The 23,360-nt window shown below is 41.5% G+C and overlaps 2 protein-coding genes across 2 annotated transcripts in view; both read left to right on the top strand.

The window, feature by feature from the left end:
• The window catches only part of LOC109559718 (antigen WC1.1-like), a 34,860-nt gene extending 26,601 nt beyond the window's left edge, over positions 1-8,259 (top strand). Inside the window, 7 exon segments of the mRNA XM_070788668.1 lie at positions 2,100-2,141; positions 2,234-2,542; positions 2,798-2,830; positions 3,377-3,514; positions 3,901-3,990; positions 4,861-4,998; positions 7,958-8,259. Of these exon segments, the coding sequence (XP_070644769.1) occupies positions 2,100-2,141; positions 2,234-2,542; positions 2,798-2,830; positions 3,377-3,514; positions 3,901-3,990; positions 4,861-4,998; positions 7,958-8,124 (917 nt within the window). The 3' untranslated portion in view covers positions 8,125-8,259.
• The window catches only part of LOC139182962 (antigen WC1.1-like), a gene marked incomplete in the record, with an annotated part of 771,738 nt that overhangs the window by 599,951 nt on the left and 148,427 nt on the right, over positions 1-23,360 (top strand).

Raw genomic sequence — 23,360 nt, 5'->3', positions numbered from 1 at the left:
TTACTGTAAGTGGATGTTGAATTTGTCAAACACTTTTTCTGAATCCTTTGAGGATATGATTTTTACCTTCATTTTGTTTATTTGGTGTATCACATTGATTAATTTGTGAATGTTGAACTATCCTGTATCCTTGGAACAAATATCACTTCATCATGGTATATGATTCTTTTAGTGTATCGTCAAATTCAGTTTTCTAATATTTTGTGACAATTTTTGCACCTGTACTTATCAGAGTATTAGCCCATAATTTTCTTTTCTCATGGTGTCCTTATGTGGCTTTGGTATCAGACTAATGTTGGCTTCATAAAATGAATTTGGAAGTGTTCTTTTCTTCTGTTTATGGAAGAGTTTGAGAAGGTTCCACCACTAAATACTGTTACATTGGAAATTGAGATTTCAGCAATAAATTTTGAATGAAATAAATAAATGTTGGTGAGGGCAACAAATAGTCAAACCATAGCGCCTTATTCCTTCAACATTTCTCTCTCTGTTTCTCTCTCTCCTTCCCTCCCCCTCCACACACACAAACACACACACCCCATTCAGGTGCACCTTGAAGGGTATGCTGGATGTTGCCTGAAACCCATAGCTAAGAGAATGTGAGATCAGATTCTTCAAAAGCAGAGGCTCACTCCCTTCCTTGCCTCTTTTTGCTCATCTCTTTGTCTTTTTCACTTGAAGGCCAAAGAGGCATTAAACTATGAGACCTTTTATTGATGATATTTTCCCTACAATTAAACCTTGTGAATTGAGAGGTGGTAAAGTCTTTGACCATGAAAATGAGCAACCCGCTCATAGAGGTCCTGCCATCATTTTCTCAGAGGTTCTCTGCATAGAGTGGGTAGGAGTTTTGATAGGATGATCTGGAAAGAATATATAAATATTGATAGTTTATGACAGGTACTATTTACCCTTCTGTGTTTTTGAATTTATATTTATTTCTCTCAGCTTCAATTCTTTTATGTATATTTTCAGTCTTTTGTTTATTGTTTCTGCATCTTCTCAATACAAATTGTTCTCAGTAGGCTTTTTTTTTAACTCTGACAAGAATTTCTGGCTTACTCAGTGTGTACATATATGTGTCCATTTATCTTCTCAGAATTCTACTAAGTTTTTCCTGTATACTTCCTTTTTAAGAGATTCCTAACCAACACTATGAGCCCAAAGAAACTGCCTGCAGTGTGGGAGACCTGGCTTATTCCCTGGGTAGGGAGGATCCAGTGGAGAAGTAAATAGCAATCCACTCCAGTATGTTTGTCTGGAAAATCCTATGGACAGAGGAGCCTGGTGGGCTGCAGTCCATAGGGTCACAAAGAGTTGGACATGACTGAGTGACTAACACACACACACACACACACATAACCAACACTACATTGTGGAGCAATTATCTTCCAATTAAAAATAAATTCAGAAAAGAGAGTTTCCTTTTACAACAGTAGTCTTCACCTGCCCACTTGTCACACTGAATAATAGGTAAGAGTAGTTTATAATCTATCTAATAATTTTCCATTAAAATTATGTACATGAGATTTTGAATATAAATTGACTCTGTGCTTCTGGACTGATTATTTTTAATATGAACTATTATCATAGACTGTTACCATTAATTTATATTTGGTTTACTATTTCACTGATTAGTATGAATTTTAAAAAAGAAATTTTATTTCACTGAATTTTATTTGTCTATTCATTCATATAATAAATATTTATCAAGCCCCTCTCTAGGTATTTCAAAATGGTTTTCCATAGATATTTGTTGAATGAGTGCATACAATGTGCAGGCACTGTCCTAATAGCAGAAACATGGCACATATAAGATATATAAGGTCCTTCTTCTAATGGAACTTTCATTCAGAGGGGAGTGTGTACATTCGTAGATGTCTGTGTTTATATTTGCTGTGGGGTGTGAAGACTGATAAACAAGTAAATATTTAAAGATATTTCAGCTGGTGATCAGATGCAGTGAATGTTTCAGTCCAGGAGATAATGAGCCTGTTTTCACATGTCATTTGCACTGAGCCGTGGGTCTTAGATAATCTTATGTGGAGACAGGAACACCCTCAGCTATTTCTGATCCACTATTTCCCTTTTGTTTGCAGGAAGAAGACCCAAGAGCTGTCCAACTGCTGCCCCCTGCACAGGTACGCTGGCCCCGCCCCATTGCGTGTGGCTCCCAGGGGGTCCTTCCTCTCACCAGGGGAGTCACAGGAGGGGCTGCTGCCTTTTCAGACAGAGAAGCTCCGGCTCAGAGGAGGACACAGCAAGTGCTCAGGGCGGGTGGAGGTGTGGCACAGTGGCTCCTGGGGCACCGTGTGCGATGACTCCTGGAGCCTGGCAGAGGCTGAGGTGGTGTGTCAGCAGCTGGGCTGTGGCCAGGCCCTGGAAGCCCTGAGATCTGCAGCATTTGGCCCTGGAAATGGGAGCATCTGGCTGGATGAGGTGCGGTGTGGGAGCCGGGAGTCCTCCCTGTGGGACTGTGCTGCGGAGCCCTGGGGGCAGAGCGACTGCAAGCACGAGGAGGATGCTGGTATGAGGTGCTCTGGTGAGTGAGGGGCTCGGGGTCCACCCTGGGTGAGCTGGGGGCAGCGCAGGGGCAGTGGGCTGGGCCGGGCGTGGTGGGGAGTGTGTGTTCAGACATCCCGGGTGCTGGGGCTCTGATCTAGGATGAGGGAGCTGGGAGGACTGGACACTGATGCTGTGGAGACTGAGAGGGGTGATTTCAGGCTCAGGAGGGAAAAATGGTTTGCCCTGCGTTCTGGCCAATTCTTCTTCCCCACACTACTGTTTTTCTCTTTAGGTGTAACGACAACATTGCCCATGACTACAGCAGGTACTGTGATCCATCCACGGGCAGTAGAGAATACTCAGATACTGGGGACCTATTCTGTGGGCCCTCTGACAACTCAGAAGAGGAAAGAGTCTGAGGAGCCATGGCTGTTGGGGAGGAGCCAGGGCATTACACTGGGGAAATCCCCTGCCTTGATGTCCAGGGTCTAATGTTCTCATGCCCGGGGTCCAAAAAGTCTGGTTTCCATGTTGTAGAATCTAAGGATCTCCCACCTGCCCTTGAGTGTTGCTCCTCATCAGAGAGGTGCAAGTCCCTGGACTGTTTGATGCTCTGTCTCCTGAAGCCCAAGGGAAGGGATGAGCTGGGTCCTCAGAGACTGTCTCGGCAGGGCAGCTTCCTGACAATCCCAATCTCTGCCTCGGGGCCACACTGGCCAGAGTGGAGTTGACTTGTCTCAGGACAAGACCCAGGGGAGCCCTGACATTGTATGAGGCTGAGACGCCATTGTCCAGAGCTCCTGAAAATGCTGACACAGGAGATTTCTCTGTGCCCAAGACTATCTCCAGCCCTTTTCCCTGTTCTCCTTAGGGACCAGAACAACCTCAAATTCTCTCCCTGGCATCTTCTCCCTGCCTGGGATCCTCTGCCTTATCCTGGGGGCCCTTCTCTTCCTGGTCCTCGTCATCCTGGTGACTCAGCTGCTCAGATGGAGAGCAGAGCGCAGAGGTGGGCTGCAGGGGGAACTGGGGACCAGGGAGAGTGTGTGGAGGCAGGAGATGGAGCAGATGTGAGGAGGGGAACCTGGGCCAGGTACTGTTCTGAGTTGCAGACTCCATGTGCTCCGTGCTGAGCTCTAAGGGCTGAATAGACAGAGGTTCTTAGGACTGGGGTGTGAACTCTCATAAGTCATGGCCTCTCCTGTGAGACCAGACAGAGTTGGCCCTGAGCTGTAATCAGGGTCAGATGAGGGAGAAGGTGCTAACATGGTGCATGGGGTAGGAGACGATGCTGAGGTCCTGGCAGCCCCCATGTGAGCACCAGGGAGATGAAGGTGGGCTGGCTGGATCGGGGTATCTGGGGAAGCTTCTCTGACCTGCTGGGGGGTCTCTCAGCCTTATCTAGCTATGGAGATGCTCTTGCTGAAGCTGTGTATGAGGAGCTCGATTACCTTCTGACCCAGAAGGAAGGTCTGGGCAGCCCAGGTGAGTGTCTCTGTCTGTCCTCCTGGGATCTCTGGTTGTCACCACCCACTAGCTGTGCACATCTTCTCAGCATCTGCAGACCTCATGTGTGCCCCAGGCTCACAGAGACGGCTCCTCCAAGAGGCAGGATGGCCTCTCAGAGCCCCGTGACCTCCCAGCCTCTGTCTACACTGCAGAATCCAGGCCTGTCCCTTCTCAGCCTTAACACAGGTCCCGTGGGTGTGGGGAGGGTCATGCTGTGTGTTGTGTGATGTTTGTCTCCACTTGAGGCTTCCCGTCAGATTTCTCACTGACTAAACTGCTGTATTACACCAGGGATGGTGAGGACAACAGTGACTACAGATCCAGTCCAGGAAATAGAGGTGGACCTGCCTTGGCTGGGCTCTGGGGAGGAGAGTTTCCCTTATAGAGAGGAGATTTCAGGGGAATGGTTTTCCTTTGATGGACCAGAGGCATCCCTTGTGTCCAGATGGGGTTCGTCCTTCTCCTTTTCTGGCTGTTCTGTGATGTGTCACGTCGGGACTGGTCTCTCTGTGTCCAGAATCACCACAGGCACACAATGTTTTAAAAATTAACATCTGTAAAGCACAATTTTTCAAAGTACTTTAGCAATGCTCAGTGGTGGAAGAGTTGCTTTGAGATATGTAGTTTCCACCAGAAAATATTAAGATATGTAAAATCATGTTTTGGCTTATGGACACATCAAAATGAAACATGGATCTTAGAGAAAAAAGTCTTTTGAAACAAGGAGTGACTGGTGCCTCTATTCAGAAACTCAGAAACTCTGGGTCATAAGGTATCTTAGGTATTCCCCAGACCAACCCACTTTGTGGTTTTATACACTCCCATGTCTGCTCTTGGAACCCCCAGATCAGAGGACTGATGTCCCTGCTGAAAATTACGATGATGCTGAAGAAGTACCAGTGCCTGGAACTCCTTCTCCCTTTCAGGGAAATGAGGAGGAAGTACCCCCAGAGAAGGAGGATGGGGTGAGGTCCTCTCAGACAGGTGAGTGGGGTCAGTTCATCTCCTGCAATCTTTCTATATGATAAGGGTGAATTTGTGCTCCTCAATGCCCAGCCTCCCTAGAGATTCAAAATATAGGTAATCTTATACATTTGATACCATCATCTTGACCATATGCCATATTTAATGCTGTCAGACTCCTTGCAAGGAGTGAGGAATCACTCTGCTTTTGGCATTTATGTCTCCATAATGTGACATAAACTTATCACTTTGTATGTGATATATTGCATAAAGGTTTATAGATTACAGAATCTCCTGGTGGTCCAGAGGTTAGGATTCTGCACTTTCACTGCTAGGGCCTAGGTTCAACCCTGGTCAAGGAACTAAGATCCCACAAGCATTATGTCATGGCCGAAAGAGAAACTTATCGATTAATTGAGCATATTTAAAAGAATGAAGAATTGATGCTTTTGAACTGTAGTGCTGGAGAAGACTCTTTAGCGACCCTTGGATGGCAAGGAGATCAACCCAGTCATATTAAAGGAAATCAATCTTGAATATTCATTGGTAGGATGGAGCTGAAGTAGAAGCTCCAATACCTTGGCCACCTGATGTGAAGAACTGACTCCTTAGAAAGACCCTGATGCTGGGAAAGATTGAAGGTAGGAGGAGAAGGTGATGACAGAGGATGAGGTGGTTGGATGGTATCACCAACTCGATGGATATGAGTTTGAGCAAGCTCTGGGAGTTGGTGATAGACAGGGAACCCTGGTGTGCTGCAGTTCATGGGGTCACAGAGAGTCAGGCATGACTGAGTGACTGAACTGAACTAAACCAAATTCAAAGGTAGAACAAGTGTTTTAATAATATCTTTGCACGGTCACATACATGAAGGCAAACCATTCAGTATCACAGTAATCCAGGTCTATGCTGAATCAGTAATGCTGAAGAAGCTGAAGTTGCCATTCTATGAAGACCTACATGACCTTTTAGAACTATCATCTAAAAAAGAGGTCCTTTTGATTATAAGGGACTGGAATGCAAAAGTAGGAAGTCAAGAGATACCTGGAGTAACAGCCAAATTTGGCCCTGGAGTACAAAATGAGGCAAGGCAAAGGCTAATAGAGTTTTGCCAAGAGAACACACTGGTCATAACAAACACCCTCTTCCAACAACACAAGAGAAAACTCTACACGTGGACATCATCAGATGGTCAGTACTGAAATCAGATTAATTATATTCTTTGCAGCCAAAGATGGAGATGCTCTATACTATCAGCAAAAACAAGACTGGGAGCTGACTGTGGCTCAGATCATGAAGTCCTTATTGCCAAATTCAGACTTAAATTGAAGAAGGTAGAGAAACCCACTAGACCATTCAGGTATGACCTAAATCAAATTCCTTATGATTATACAGTGGAAGTGACAAATAGATTCAGGGGATTACGTCTGACAGGCAGAGTGCCTGATGAATTATGGTCGGAGGTTTGTGACATTGTACAGGAGGCAGGGATCAAGACCATCCTCAAGAAAAAGAAATGCAAAAAGGCAAAATGGTTGTCTGAGGAGGCCTTACAAATAGCTGAGAAAAGACAAAAAGTGAAACCAAAGGAGAAAAGGAAAGATATATCCATTTGAATACAGAGTTCCAAAGATTAGCAAGGAGAGATAAGAAAGCCTTCCTCACTGATCAGTGCAAAGAAACAGAGGAAAACAATGGAATGGGAAAGACTAGAGATCTGGTCAAGAAAATTACAGATACCAAGGGAATATTTCATGCAAAGATGGGTACAATAAAGGACAGAAATATTATGGACCTAACAGAAGCAGAAGATATTAAGAAGAGGTGGCAAGAACACACAAAACTATAGAAAAAAATCTTCATGACCAAGATAATCAGATGGTGTGATCACTCACCTAGAGCCAGATATTTTGGGATGTGAAGTCAAGTGGACCTTAGGAAGCATCACTATGAACAAAGCTAGTGGAGGTGATGGAATACTAGTTGAGTTCTTTCAAATCCTAAAAGATGATGCTGTGAAAGTGCTGCACTCAATATGCCAGCAAATTTGGAAAACTTAGCAGTTTTAATAATATCTTTCCAAGCCATAGGACTGGAAAAGGTCAGTTTTCATTCCAATCCCAAAGAAAGGCGATGCCAAAGAATGTTCAAACTACCGCACAGTTGCACTCTTCTCACACTCTAGCAAAGTAATGCTCAAAATTCTCTAAGCCAGGCTTCAACAAGGCATGAACCATGAAATTCTCAATGTTCAAGCTGGATTTAGAAAAGGCAAAGGAACCAGAGATCAAATTGCCAAAATTCGCTGGATCATTGAAAAAGCGAGAGAGTTCCAGAGAAACATCTATTTCTGCTTTATTAACTATGCCAAAGCCTTTGACTGAGTGTATCACAATAAACTGATATTTCAGTAGCTGCAAGAAGACCCTCATTCTCTAGAAAAGAGTGTTTCTCCATCTGAGGGCCTGTGTAGTTTCCGGGGAGGAGATATCTGTGGGTACACCTGTGATACTATTTGTGGACATTTGGGAACAGGAGTCAAGTCAACTAAGAGCAGACTTGGGTTGTGAGTGAGGAATTCAGATTTTTCCTGTTTCCAGTCTCCCTCTAATTGTGAATTTGCATCTATCACCTGTGAAAGGAGAACATTTAAATTCCCTTTTATGATTCTTACCATTGCTGGGCATCTCCTTGGTATTGTATTGCCTGGAAGCAGGTCTCCCAGAGCTCCTGAGTATGGGTCTCCTGTTATGCAGGATTTCCCCATGCACTGAGGCCCAGGAGACCACATGCACTGGATCTGAGAGGACAGCTGGGATCCATCCTCACTGGAACTCATGTGAAATAGCCTGAGCCTCCCTCCCCACACCTGGGTCCCAGGGATGCTTTGTCATAAGCACTTGCTTGACTCCCTTCCACCAGAGAGTTCTGTCCCATCCTCGTGTCTCAGTTCTAATCAAACTTCTCTTTTCTATTTCAGGCTCTTGTCTGAACTTCTCCAGAGAGGTAGCTGATCCTGGGGAAGGAGAAGAGAGCTTCTGGCTGCTCCAGGGGAAGAAAGGGGATGCTGGGTACGATGATGTTGAACTCAGTGCCCTGGGAACATCCCCAGTGACTTTCTGTGATGCTGTATTAAATATGAGATGAAGCCTCAGATATTCTAATTGCCTGTATTTCAATAGAGTAGTGCTGACCTGGAATTGTGTCATATGAAAATTGCTCAAAATGAAATATTCTTAAAAATTAACTTTTTGCTGTGCTGTTAATTTATCAAGCTCCATGTCAAACGCTTTTAGAGGATTGGCCCTCAAATGCCATCTTTCTCAAAGGAAATGAAAGATGAGTGAGCTGACCTGCTTTCTCACTTGTCTTAAAGGCTAATGAGGGCATGCTCTCAAGTGCTCCAGGTCACTATTAAGGATGTAAACTTGGTCTATATTCACACACTCCTTCCTAACAAGATGAACTCATGGGAAAACAAAACAAACCAAAACAAAGCAAATAATTATAAACACCTCTGAGATGTCACATCACCAGTTTGTAACTTGTTCTTGGACACCAGACTGTGTATGAGTTTCAAAGTGGAAGGTTGGCTGGTGGGAGAGAATGGATATAGCTTTCCTTATCCTGCCTCAATATTCACAGGCCAATTAAAACTCTAACTGAACATAACTACCTCTTCCTTTTTCATCTCTCATTTATTCCTTTAGTGGATACAGACACCTCTTTGCTCATCTCCTATGTCTATCTGATTATCCAATCCTTATAAATCCATTCTTTCTTTTCCATCTCTTCCTACCATTTCTTTAGGATGCTGCTATTTCTTGTCTCTCCAAGGATCTCTCCTTCTAAGTGAATTATATCAGTTCATATATGTCTTCAAGTTGATGGAAGGCAAATTGGTGCTCACCCACACCCTGTATTCAGATTGGACAAGAAGGCAAGAAAATGGAGACCTAGGCAGAGGATATCCAGAAGAATAGATGTAGATAGAAAGATCAAGAACATTTGGCTATTTATGTTTCAGAGATATGGATGGAAGCATCTGACATGACTGATCTCTTAGAGGAAGAATTTCAGACCAAGGGGCTTCTTTGGAAACATCTATTTTTCAGATGTTTCAAGATTGTTTCCATATTGCTTATACAGTGTCAGACTTTATTTTTTGGGGGCTCCAAAATCACTACTGATGGTGATTGCAGCCATGAAATTAAAAGATGCTTACTCCTTGGAAGAAAAGTTATGACAAACCTAGACAGCATATTCAAAAGCAGAGACATTACTTTGCAACAAAGGTCCATTTAGTCAAGGCTGTGGTTTTTAACTGTGGTGTTGGAGAAGACTCTTGAGAGTCCCTTGGACTGCAAGGAGATCCAACCAGTCCCTCCTAAAGGAGATCAGTACTGGGTGTTCATTGGAAGGACTGATGCTGAAGCTGAATCTCCAGTATTTTGGCCACCTCATGGGAAGAGTTGACTCATTGGAAAAGACCCTGATGCTGGGAATGATTGGGGGCAGGAGGAGAAGGGGACGACAGAGGATGAGATGGCTGGATGAAATCACCGACTTGATGGACATGAGTTTGGGTGAACTCTGGGAGTTTGTGATGGACAGGGAGTCCTGGCGTGCTGTGATTCATGGGGTCACAAAGAGTGGCACACGACTGAGCGACTGAACTGAGCTGAAAATGTAATTGTGATCCTGCTGTGACTCCTCAGTGTAGATAGAGCTGGCATGAAGAAGTGACAAAGTAAAGATTACGTTTACACAGCACTACCCCTGCAACTCTCCCTGCCCCCCCACCCCCACCCCCAGCCAATTCCATTGTGGACATGTGGAGAAGCTGCTGAACTAATAAAAAACCTGAGAGTGCTGGCCTGGTTGTGAGCGGGACCCACCCAGTTACTTGGTTGATGACTCGGGATGGTTTCTAGGACTCCAACCTACACTCATGCTTGCAGTCTTCATAGTTCGAGGCTGTGCTTGGGGATGGGAAGATGCCCAGGGCTTCTTCCAGGGCAGCTCACATGGCTATTCACTTGGGAAGTGATGAAAGAGAAGACATATGATGAAATAAGGCAGACACACAAAGAAGCTCAGTGAACTCCAAAAAACACAGATAAACAATTAAATTCAGGAAGACAATATAAGAAGAAAATAAGATTAAAAAAATTTCTCATCATCATTATTATTGTTTTTAATTTTCGGTTGCATGAGTCTTTGTTGCTGCACATGGGCTTTCTCCAAATGCAACAAGCAGGCACTACTCTTCTTTGTGGGCAGCAGGTTTCTCTATGCATGGGCTTCTCTTATTGTGAACAGGTTCTAGGCACCCAGGCTTCAGGGGTTGCAGCATCACCTCCTATTTGTGATTTGTGGGTCCTAGAGCTCAGGCCCAGTAATTATTGAGCTAGGGCTCAGTAATTGTTGAGCTAGGGTGTTACTTCACAGAATAAATTCAGATTTTTTTTTAAACAGAGATAGAAATCATAAAAAAGGAAGTAAACAGGGAGTTTTGCTGATGGTTTAGTGGTTAGGATTTGATGCATTTGCTGCTGTTGTCTGGATTCAATCCCAGTAGGGGAACTGAGGTCCCTCAAGCTTTGCAGTGAGGCAAAGAGAATAACACAAGGAACAAAACAGAAAAATGAACCAAACAGAGATTCAGTTGCTTAAGATTCAGTTCAGTTCAGTGGTTCAGTTGTGTCCGACTCTTTGCGACCCCATGGACCGCAGCACGCCAGGCTTCCCTGTCCATCACCAACTCCTAGAGCTTGCCCAAACTCATGTCCATTGAGTCAGTGATGCTATCATCAAACAGTTTCATCTCCTGTCGTTCCCCTTTCCTCCTGCCCCAAATCTTTCGCAACCTTAGGGTCTTTACTAATGAGTTCTTCACATCAGTTCTTCACATCAGGTTGTCAAAATATTGGAGTTTCAGCTTCAGCATCAGTCATTCCAATGAATACTCAGGACTGATTTCCTTTAGGATGGACTGGTTGGATCAGTTGCTTAAGACTACAATGAGAGGAGGAGCTAAGATGGCGGAAGAGTAGGACAGGGAGAACACTTTCTCCCCCACAAATTCATCAAAAGAACATTTAAACGCCGAGTTAATTCCAGAAAACAACTTCTGAATGCCGGCAGAGGACATCAGGCACCCAGAAAAGCAACCCAAGTCTTCGAAAGGAGGTAGGAAAAAATATAAAAGACAAAAAAAGAGACAAAAGAGGGAGGGACAGAGTTCCGTCCTGGGAAGGGAGTCTTAAAAAGAGAGAAGTTTCCAAACACCAGGAAACCTTCTCACTGCCGAATCTGTGCCGAGCCTTGGAAGCACAGAGGGCAACATAACAGGGAGGAAAAATAAATAAACAATTAAAACCCGCACATTGTGAGCCCTACAGTAACTCCCCCAGCGAAGAAGCAGTGCAGATGCCTGCATCCGCCATTAGCAAGCAAAGGCTGGGCAGGGAGGCGCGGCGCGGGCTGCATTGCAAGGATCTGGCCTGAATACCCCGAGCGCTATCTGAGCGAAATAATTTGGGCTAGCAAACCAGACTGCGGGATATCTACCACGAGAAAAGCCAGCCCTAACCTAAGACACCGCCAGGCCGCCGGCGGCAGACCATCCCCCTCCAGTGATAGGCAGCCAGAGCCGGAAGGGGACAATCACAGCCCCAGAGAGACATTATCTATAAAACTGTAAGCAGGCTTCTTTGCTAACTAAAACTTCTTGGGGGTCTGGACGGTCAACATCTGCCTGAGAAGGTGCGCCAGTGCACACCTAGATAACCGAGCGGCGGGGAGGCGATAAGTCGCAACAATTGCGCGCGCCAAACACCTCATCACCTGAGCTGCTCGGATCTGGGAAGGGCACAAAACGCAGGCCCAACCGAGAGTCTGCACCTCTGAGGACTACCCGAATGCCTGAACCTGAGTGGCTTGGACCTGGGAAGTACAGGCAGCCCAGGGCCAGCCATGGATGGTTCCCAGTGGAGCAACCTAGAGCCTGAGCAGCGTGGGCAGGGAGGCTACACGCACTGTGAATGGGGGGCAGACCCAGTGTGGCTGAGGCACTGCGAGCACATGCCAGTGTTATTTGTTTGCAGCATCCCTCCCTACCTCCCCTCAGCGCGACTGAACAAATGAGCCTAAAATAAAAAAAAAAAAAAAGTGTCCTCCACCGTCCCCTTTGTGTCAGGGCGGAAACCAGACACTGAAGAGAACAGCAAACAGAAGAAGCTATAAGAGAGGGAACTGACTTGGAAGCTACAGGCAATAGATTAAAACCCTGTGGTTAGTGCCAGCTACATAGGAAGGGGCCTATAGATCTTGAGAAATATGTCAGACCAAGGAACTAGCCAAAAATGAACTGAACCTGCAATACTCACAACAAAACCGGAGAAAGTCCTAGATATATTTTTACTATTTTTACGATCATTCTTTCTTTTTATTTTATTTTATTTTTTTAATTAAAAAAATTTTAGGTCCTCTATTATTCCTTTAATTTTCACTTTTATAACCGATTACTTTGCAAAAAAAAAGTCCCTATTTTTTTTTTAAAGCAAACTTCATATATATATATTTTTATAATTTTTTGACCTTGTTTTTTTTTTTTTTCCTTCCTTTCTTTAACATTGTACTTTTGAAATTCCAAACTCTACTCTGGATTTTTAATTTTAGCTTTTTGGTATTTGTTATAAATTTTGTACCTATAGTTTTTTTTTCTATAATTTCTGTGACCCTTTTTTATTTTTTCTTTTTCTTTTTCTCTGTTTCTTTCTCTTCTTCTTTTAAATAACATTGTATATCTGAAATTCCAAACTCTACTCTAGATTTTTAATTTATGCTTTTTGGTATTTGTTATCAATTTTTTACCTGTATTTTCTTTATAATTTATGCGACTTTGTTCTTGTATTTTTTTTTCTCTCTCTCTTTCTTTTTCTTCTTCTTTTTTTAACATTGTATTTTTGAAATTCCAAACTCTACTCTAGATTTTTAACTTTGCTTTTTAGGTATTAGCTGTCAATTTTGTACCTATATTTTCTTTATAATTTTCACGACCTTGTTTGTTTTTGTTTGTTCGTTTTTTCTCTCTTTCTTTCCTTCTTCTTTTCTTTAACATTGTATTTTTGAAATTACAAACTCTACTCTAGATTTTTAATTTTTGCTTTTATGTATTTGTTACCAATTTGGTACCTTTAAGAACCCAATCTTCAGTACCCATTTTTCACTAGGGAGCGAGATTACTGGCTTAACTGCTCTCTCTCCCTTTGGACTCTCCTTTTTCTCCACCAGGTCGCCTGTGTCTCCTCCCTAACCCCTCTCTACTCTACCCAACTCTGTGAATTTCTGTGTGTTCCAGACGGTGGAGAACACGAAGGAAACTGATTACTGGCTGGATCTGTCTCCCTCCTTTTCATTCCCCCCTTATATCCGCCTGGCCACCTCTGTCACCTTCCTCCTTCTTCTCTTCTCTGTATAACTCCATGAACAACTCTGAGTGGTCCAGTTGTGGAGTGCACATAAGGAAGAGATTACTGGATAGCCCACTCTCTCCTCTATTGATTCCACCTCATCTCATTCAGGTCACCTCTAACTCCCCCCTCCCTCTTCTCTTCTTCATATAACGCTGCAAATCTCTCTGGGTGATGCTCACGGTAGAGAAACTTTTCATCTTTAACGTAGATGTTTTTTTCAATGGTGCTGTGTAGAAGGAGAAGCTCTGAAACTACTGTAAAAATAAGACCGATAACTGGAAGCAGGAGGCTTAAGTCCAAACCCTGACTCCAGGGAGCTCCTGACTCCAAGGAACATTAATTGACAGGAGCTCATCAAATGCCTCCATACCTACACTGAAACCAAGCACCACACAAGGGCCAACAAGTTTCAGGGCAAGACATACCAAACAAGTTCTCCAGCAACAAGGAACACAGCCCTGAGCTCCAAGATACAGGCAGCCCAAAGTCACCCCAAAACCATAGACATCCCATAACTCATTACTGGACATTTCATTGCACTCCAGAGAGAAGAAATACAGCTCCACCCACCAGAACACCGACACAAGCTTCCCTAAACAAGAAACCTTGACAAACCACCTGTACAAACCCACACAGAGTGAGGAAATGTCACAATAAAGAGAACTCCACAAACTGCCAGAATATAGAAAGGACACCCCAAACTCAGCAATTTAAACAAGATGAAGAGACAGAGGAATACCCAGCAGATAAAGGAACAGGATAAATGCCCACCAAACCAAACAAAAGAGGAAGAGATAGGGAATCTACCTGATAAAGAATTCCAAATAATGATAGTGAAATTGATCCAAAATCTTGAAATCAAAATGGAATCACAGGTAAATAGCCTGGAGACAAAGATTGAGAAGATGCAAGAAAGGTTTAACAAGGGCCTAGAAGAAATAAAAGAGAGTCAATATAAAATGAATAATGCAATAAATGAAATTAAAAATACTCTGGAGGCAACAAATAGTAGAATAACAGAGGCAGAAGATAGGTTAAGTGAGGTAAAAGATAGAATGGTAGAAATAAATGAATCAGAGAGGATAAAAGAAAAATGAATTAAAAGAAATGAGGACAATCTCAGAGACCTGCAGGACAATATTAAACACTACAACATTCGAATTAAAGGGGTCCCAGAAGAAGAAGACAAAAAGAAAGACCATGAGAAAATACTTGAAGAGATAATAGTTGAAAACTTCCCTAAAATGGGGAAGGAAATAATCACCCAAGTCCAAGAAACCCAGAGAGTCCCAAACAGGATAAACCCAAGGCGAAACACCCCAAGACACATATTAATCAAATTAACAAAGATCAAACACAAAGAACAAGTATTAAAAGCAGCAAGGGAAAAACAACAAATAACACACAAGGGAATTCCCATAAGGAGAACAGCTGATCTTTCAAGAGAAACTCTTCAAGCCAGGAGGGAATGGCAAGACATACTTAAAGTGATGAAAGAAAATAACCTACAGCCTAGATTATTGTACCAAGCAAGGATCTCATTCAAATATGAAGGAGAAATCAAAAGCTTTTCAGACAAGCAAAAGCTGAGAGAATTCAGCACCACCAAGCCAGCTCTCCAACAAATATTAAAGGATATTCTCTAGACAGGAAACACAAAAATGGTGTATAAAATCGAACCCAAAACAATAAAATAAATGGCAACGGGATCATACTTATCAGTAATTACCTTAAACATAAATGGGTTGAATGCCCCAACCAAAAGACAAAGACTGGCTGAATGGATACAAAAACAAGACCCCTACATATGTTGTCTACAAGAGACCCACCTCAAAACAGGGGACACATACAGACTGAAAGTGAAGGGCTGGAAAAAGATTTTCCATGCACATAGGGACCAAAAGAAAGCAGGAGTAGCAATACTTACATCAGATAAAATAGACTTTAAAACAAAGGCTGTGAAAAGAGACAAAGATGGTCACTACATAATGATCAAAGGATCAATCCAAGAAGAAGATATAACAATTAAAATATATATGCACCCAACACGGGAGCGCCACAATATGTAAGACAAATGCTAACAAGTATGAAAGGAGAAATTAACAATAACACAATAATAGTGGCAGACTTTAATACCCCACTCACACCTATGGATAGATCAACTAAACAGAAAATTAACAAGGAAACACAAACTTTAAACGATACAATAGACTAGTTAGACCTAATTGATATCTATAGGACATTTCATCCCAAAACAATGAATTTCACCTTTTTCTCAAGCACACATGGAACCTTCTCCAGGATAGATCACATCCTGGGCCATAAAGCTAGCCTTGGTAAATTCAAAAAAATTGAAATCATTCCAAGAATCTTTTCTGACCACAGTGCAGTAAGATTAGATCTCAATTACAGGAGAAAAACTATTAAAAATTCCAACATATGGAGGCTGAACAACACGCTGCTGAATAACCAACAAATCACAGAAGAAATCAAAAAAGAAATCAAAATTTGCATAGAAATGAATGAAAATGAAAACACGACAACCCAAAACCTATGGGACACTTTAAAAGCAGTCCTAAGGGGAAAGTTCATAGCAATACAGGCATACCTCAAGAAACAAGAAAAAACTCAAACAAATAACCTAACCCTACACCTAAAGCAACTAGAAAAGGAAGAAATGGAGAACCACAGGGTCAGTATAAGGAAAGAAATCTTAAAAATTAGGGCAGAAATAAATGCAAAAGAAACAAAAGAGACCATTGCAAAACTCAACAAAGCCAAAAGCTGGTTCTTTGAAAGGATAAATAAAATTGACAAACCATTAGCCAAACTCATCAAGAAACAAAGGGAGAAAAATCAAATCAATAAAATTAGAAATGAAAATGGAGAGATCACAACAGAAAACACAGAATACAAAGGATCATAAGAGACTACTATCAACAATTATATGCCAATAAAATGGACAACGTGGAAGAAATGGACAAATTCTTAGAAAAGTACAACTTTCCAAAACTGGACCAGGAAGAAATAGAAAATCTTAACAGACCCATCATAGGCACGGAAATTGAAACTGTAATCAAAAATCTTCCAGCAAACAAAAGCCCAGGTCCAGGCAGCTTCACAGCTGAATTCTACCAAAAATTTAGAGAAGAGTGAACACCTATCCTGCTCAAGCTCTTCCAGAAAATTGCAGAGGAAGGTAACCTTCCAAACTCATTCTATGATGCCACCATCACCCTAATACCAAAACCTGACAAAGATCCCACAAAAAAAGAAAACTACAGACCAATATAACTGATGAACATAGATGCAAAAATCGTTAACAAAATTCTAGCAATCAGAATCCAACAACACATTAAAAAGATCATACACCATGACCAAGTGGGCTTTATCCCAGGGATGCAAGGATTCTTCAATATCCACAAATCAATCAATGTAATACACCACATTAACAAATTGACAAATAAAAACCATATGATTATCTCAATAGATGCAGAGAAAGCCTTTGACAAAATTCAACATCCATTTATGATAAAAACTCTCCAGAAAGCAGGAATAGAAGGAACATACCTCAACATAGTAAAAGCTATATATGAGAAACCCACAGCAAACATTATCCTCAATGGTGAAAAATTGAAAGCATTTCCTCTAAAGTCAGGAACAAGACAAGGGTGCCCACTTTCACCATTACTATTCAACATAGTTTTGGAAGTTTTGGCCACAGCAATCAGAGCAGAAAAAGAAATAAAAGGAATCCAAATTGGAAAAGAAGAAGTAAAACTCTCACTATTTGCAGATGACATGATCCTCTACATAGAAAACCCTAAAGACTCCACCAGAAAACTACTAGAACTAATCAATGATTATAGTAAAGTTGCAGGATATAAAATCAACACACAGAAATCCCTGGCATCCCCATACACTAATAATGAGAAAACAGAAAGAGAAATTAAGGAAACAATTCCATTCACCATTGCAATGGAAAGAATAAAATACTTAGGAATATATCTACCTAAAGAAACTAAAAACCTATATATAGAAAACTAAAAAACACTGGTGAAAGAAATCAAAGAGGACACTAATAGAAGGAGAAATATACCATGTTCATGGATTGGAGGAATCAATATAGTGAAAATGAATATACTACCCAAAGCAATTTATAGATTCAATGCAATCCCTATCAAGCTTCCAACAGTATTCTTCACAGAGCTAGAACAAATAATTTCACAATTTGTATGGAAATACAAAAAACCTCGAATAGCCAAAGCTATCTTGAGAAAGAAGAATGGAACTGGAGGAATCAACCTACCTGACTTCAGGCTCTATTACAAAGCCACAGTTATCAAGACAGTATGGTACTGGCACAAAGACAGAAATATTGATCAATGGAACAAAATAGAAAGCCCAGAGATAAATCCACGCACCTATTGTCACCTTATCTTTGAGAAAGGAGGCAAGAATATACAATGGATTAAAGAAAATCTCTTTAACAAGTGGTGCTGGGAAAACTGGTCAACCACTTATAAAAGAATGAAACTAGAACACTTTCTAACACCATACACAAAAATAAACTCAAAATGGATTAAAGATCTCAACGTAAGACCAGAAACTATAAAACTCCTAGAGGAGAACATAGGCAAAACACTCTCTGACATACATCACAGCAGGATCCTCTATGACCCACCTCCCAGAATATTGGAAATAAAAGCAAAAATAAACAAATGGGACCTAATTAACCTTAAAAGCTTCTGCACAACAAAGGAAACTATTAGCAAGGTGAAAAGACAGCCTTCAGAATGGGAGAAAATAATAGCAAATGAAGCAACTGACAAACAACTAATCTCAAAAATATACAAGCAACTCCTCCAGCTCAACTCCAGAAAAATAAATGACCCAATCAAAAAATGGGCCAAAGAACTAAATAGACATTTCTCCAAAGAAGACATACAGATGGCTAAGAAACACATGAAAAGATGCTCAACATCACTCATTATCAGAGAAATGCAAATCAAGACCACTATGAGGTACCATTTCACACCAGTCAGAATGGCTGCAATCCAAAAGTCTACAAATAATAAATGGAGAGGGTGTGGAGGAAAGGGAACCCTCTTACACTGTTGGTGGGAATGCAAACTAGTACAGCCACTATGGAGAACAGTGTGGAGATTCCTTAAAAAACTGGAACTAGAACTGCCTTATGATCCAGCAATCCCACTGCTGGGCATACACACTGAGGAAACCAGAAGGGAAAGAGACACGTGTACCTCAATGTTCATCGCAGCACTGTTTATAATAGCCAGGACATGGAAGCAACCTAGATGTCCATCAGCAGATGAATGGGTAAGAAAGCTGTGGTACATATACACAATGGAGTATTACTCAGCCATTAAAAAGAATACATTTGAATCAGTTCTAATGAAGTGGATGAAACTGGAGCCTATTATACAGAGTGAAGTAAGCCAGAAAGAAAAACACCAATACAGTACACTAACGCATATATATGGAATTTAGAAAGATGGTAACAATAACCCTGTATATGAGACAGCAAAAGAGACACTGATGTATAGGTCAGTCTTATGGACTCTGTGGGAGAGAGAGAGGGTGGGGAGATTTGGGAGAATGGCATTGAAACACGTAAAATATCATGTATGAAATGAGATGCCAGTCCAGGTTCGATGCATGATACTGGATGCTTGGGGCTAGTGCACTGGGACGACCCAGAGGGATGGTATGGGGAGGGAGGAGGGAGGAGGGTTCAGGATGGGGAACACATGTATACCTGTGGTGGATTCATTTTGATATTTGGCAAAACTAATACAATTATGTAAAATTTAAAAATAAAATTAAATTAAAAAAAAAAAACACAAAAGTCTACAAGCAATAAATGGTGGAGAGGGTGTGGAGAAAAGGGAACCCTCTTACACTGTTGGTGGGAATGCAAACTAGTACAGCCACTATGGAGAACAGTGTGGAGATTCCTTAAAAAACTGGAACTAGAACTGCCTTATGATCCAGCAATCCCACTGCTGGGCATACACACTGAGGAAACCAGAAGGGAAAGGGACACGTGTACCCCAATGTTCATCGCAGCACTGTTTTTAATAGCCAGGACATGGAAGCAACTTAGATGCCCATCAGCAGATGAATGGGTAAGAAAGCTGTGGTATATATACATAATGGAGTATTACTCAGCCATTAAAAAGAATACATTTGAATCAGTTCTAATGAGGTGGATGAAACTGGAGCCTATTATACAGAGTGAAGTAAGCCAGAAAGAAAAACACCAATACAGTATACTAACGCATATATATGGAATTTAGAAAGATGGTAACAATAACTCTGTGTATGAGACAGCAAAAGAGACACTGATGTATAGGTCAGTCTTATGGACTCTGTGGGAGAGGGAGAGGGTGGAGAGATTTGGGAGAATGGCATTGAAACATGGGTAATATCATGTATGAGATGAGTCGCCAGTCCAGGTTCGATGCACGATGCTGGATGCTTGGGGCTGGTGCACTGGGACGGCCCAGGGGGAGGGTATGGGGAGGGAGGAGGGAGGAGGGTTCAGGATGGGGAACACGGGTATACCTGTGGTGGATTCATTTTGATATTTGCCAAAACTAATACAATTTGTAAAGTTTAAGAATAAAATTAAATTAAAAAAATAAAATTAAATTAAAAAAAAGAAAGAAAAAAAAGACTACAATGAAGGGAATGCAACAAAATGAAAAATTGTTGATGCTACCTAAAGCATCAACAACAGCAGAAGACTCTGTAACTTAGAAGACAGGGCCATTGAGATTACCCAGCCAGGGGACAAAGAAAAAGAGGAATGAAAAAGAGTGAAAGAACCTGTGTGAACTATGGGGTAACATTCACAGAAACAACCTGCACATTATTGGAGTCCAGGAAGGACAAGAGAGGGAGAAAGGGACACAGATTGTACTTAAAGAAATAATACCAGATAAGTCCCAAATCTGATGAGATTTAGACATCCAAGTTCATGTAGCTAATAGGTCACTCCTCAGAGTTCATTCAAAATGATCATCCCCAAGACACATTTTTTGTAATCAAGAAGAAGAGAGAATTTTATAGGCAGCAAGAGAAAAGTAAATGCTCACAAAAAAGAAATTTCCTTAAAAATATCAGTGGACTTTTTAGTAGAAAACTGACTGTCCAGGAGAGAAAGGATGATATATTCAAACTTTAGAAAAAAAAAAAAAAGCCTACCACCACAAATACTTTTCTCAGGAAGGTTGTTTTTCATAAATGAAGATGATATAAAGACTTTCCCAAACAAACAACAGTTGAGGGAATTCACCAACATTAGGCTTGTCTTACCAGATTGCTGAGAGGAGTTACTCAAACTAAATGAAGGATGCTAATTTTTATATGAAAGAAGTGAAAATATGCAACAGACTTGTAAATGTAAATACTGAATCCAATTCAGCATCCTCTGACACTGTAATATGGTAGTGTGCTAATCAATTAGCTTTAGTCTAAAGAAAGTATTAAAATAGCTATAGAGAAAAATATTTTGTTAGTGGATATACAATATCAGATCAGATCAGATCAGATCAGTCGCTCAGTCGTGTCCGACTCTTTGCGACCCCATGAATCGCAGCACGCCAGGCCTCCCTGTCCATCACCAACTCCCGGAGTTCACTGAGATTCACGTCCATCGAGGCAGTGATGCCATCCAGCCATCTCATCCTCTGTCGTCCCCTTCTCCTCCTGCCCCCATTCCCTCCCAGCATCAGAGTCTTTTCCAATGAGTCAACTCCTCACATGAGGTGGCCAAAGTACTGGAGTTTCAGCTTTAGCATCATTTCTTCCAAAGACATCCCAGGGCTGAGCTCCTTTGGAATGGACTGGTTGGATCTCCTTGCAGTCCAAGGGACTCTCAAGAGTCTTCTCCAACACCACAGTTCAAAAGCATCAATTCTTTGGCGCTCAGCCTTCTTCACAGTCCAACTCTCACATCCATACATGACCACAGGAAAAACCATAGCCTTGACTAGACGAACCTTTGTTGGTAAAGTAATGTCTCTGCTTTTGAATATGCTATCTAGATTGGTCATGACTTTCCTTCCAAGGAGTAAGCGTCTTTTAATTTCATGACTGCAGTCACCATCTGCAGTGATTTTGAAGCCCCAAAAAATAAACTCTGACACTGTTTCCACTGTTTCCCCATCTATTTCCCATGAAGTGGTGGGACCGGATGCCGTGGTCTTCATTTTCTGAATATTAAGCTTTAAGCCAACTTTTTCACTCTCCACTTTCACTTTCATCAAGAGGCTTTTGAGTTCCTCTTCACTTTTTGCCATAAGGGTGGTGTCATCTGCATATCTGAGGTTATTGATATTTCTCCCGGCAATCTTATTCCAGTTTGTGTTTCTTCCAGTCCAGGGTTTCTCATGATGTACTCTGTATATAAGTTAAATAAACAGGGTGACAATATACAGCCTTGAGGTACTCCTTTTCCTATTTGGAACCAGTCTGTTGTTCCATGTCCATTTCTAACTGTTGCTTCCTGACCTGCATACAAATTTCTCAAGAGGCAGATCGGCAGATCAGGTGGTCTGGTATTCCCATCCCTTTCAGAATTTTCCAGAGTTTATTGTGATCCACACAGTCAAAGGCTTTGGCATAGTCAATAAAGCAGAAATAGATGTTTTTCTGGAACTCTCTTGCTTTTTCTATGATCCAGCAGATGTTGGCAATTTGATCTCTGGTTCCTCTGCCTTTTCTAAAACCAGCTTGAACATCAGGAAGTTCACGGTTCACGTATTGCTGAAGCCTGGCTTGGAGAATTTTGAGCATTACTTTACTAGTGTGTGAGATGAGTGCAATTGTGCGGTAGTTTGAGCATTCTTTGGCATTGCCTTTCTTTGGGATTGGAATGAAAACTGACCTTTTCCAGTCCTGTGGTAGAGAGAGGTAAATTGTGACATCCAAAACAAAATGCGTAGAAGGGGATAAAAAGGTAGAGCTTTTGCATGTCATTGGAATTAGTTTGTTATCAGTGTAGTATTTACTGTTGTCCCTCTAAGATGTTTTATGTGAGCCATGTGGCAACAGAAATGTAAAAATCTACAGTAGATTCACAAAAAGTAACAAGAAGGGACTCAAAGAGCAACAGTATCCAAAATTATCAGTTCACAGTTCTAACTGTTGTGCACAACAGTTGAGTTGTCCTGGTCTCCACATCATCTTTCAAGATCAGCTGAAGAGGACTCTCCTTTGAAAAGTGAAACACTAATTAAGCTGTCTGTTATTTTAAGCCAAAGAAGTCTTTTGGCACCTTATCTCCTTCCTTATGTCATATCGATGGTGCAGCTGTACTTTTTTAATCGCAAATTTTCTTCCTGTGATATTGCTATGTGGTTTTAATGAAAAAACTGTCAATGATAAACCATATGAATATCCTGTCTCCTCAGTTGTGTTTGATTAAGACTTATTAAGAAGCCACATGTAGGTACTTTGTGGTTTGCCTTGTGTATCCTTAGAGATAGAGATTTGCAGTGTTCGTTGTGACATATTTGTTGGTGATAGCTGCTTGTTTTTGAAAATCAAATTCTGCCTTGCTAATTGCCATAAACATTTGCCTTTAAAACAAAAATATTAGCTAAATGATGTTCTCAGAAACATTTCTTTATATTTAAGACAACTTATCTTCAATATTTAGTACAGTGCCATTCAGCCATTCAATAAATATTAGCTGAGCATCTGTGAAGTTATAGAGAGGGGAAATATAGAGCTTATACACAGGCATAGGCCTCACTCCAATCCTGGGCCCTGGCAAGGCCTCAGACAATGCCTGAAGACTGCAGGAGCCTTGGTTAGCATGCCCAGATTGGGAAGCATTCGATGACAAGAAAAAGAGATCTGTTCACAGAGTCT

The sequence above is a fragment of the Bos indicus genome, chromosome 5 (assembly GCF_029378745.1).
Source record: "Bos indicus isolate NIAB-ARS_2022 breed Sahiwal x Tharparkar chromosome 5, NIAB-ARS_B.indTharparkar_mat_pri_1.0, whole genome shotgun sequence".
Classification (NCBI taxonomy): Eukaryota; Metazoa; Chordata; class Mammalia; order Artiodactyla; family Bovidae; genus Bos; species Bos indicus.
The sequence above is the reverse complement of the archived record's forward strand: the minus strand, read 5'-3'. Positions and strand labels throughout refer to the sequence as shown.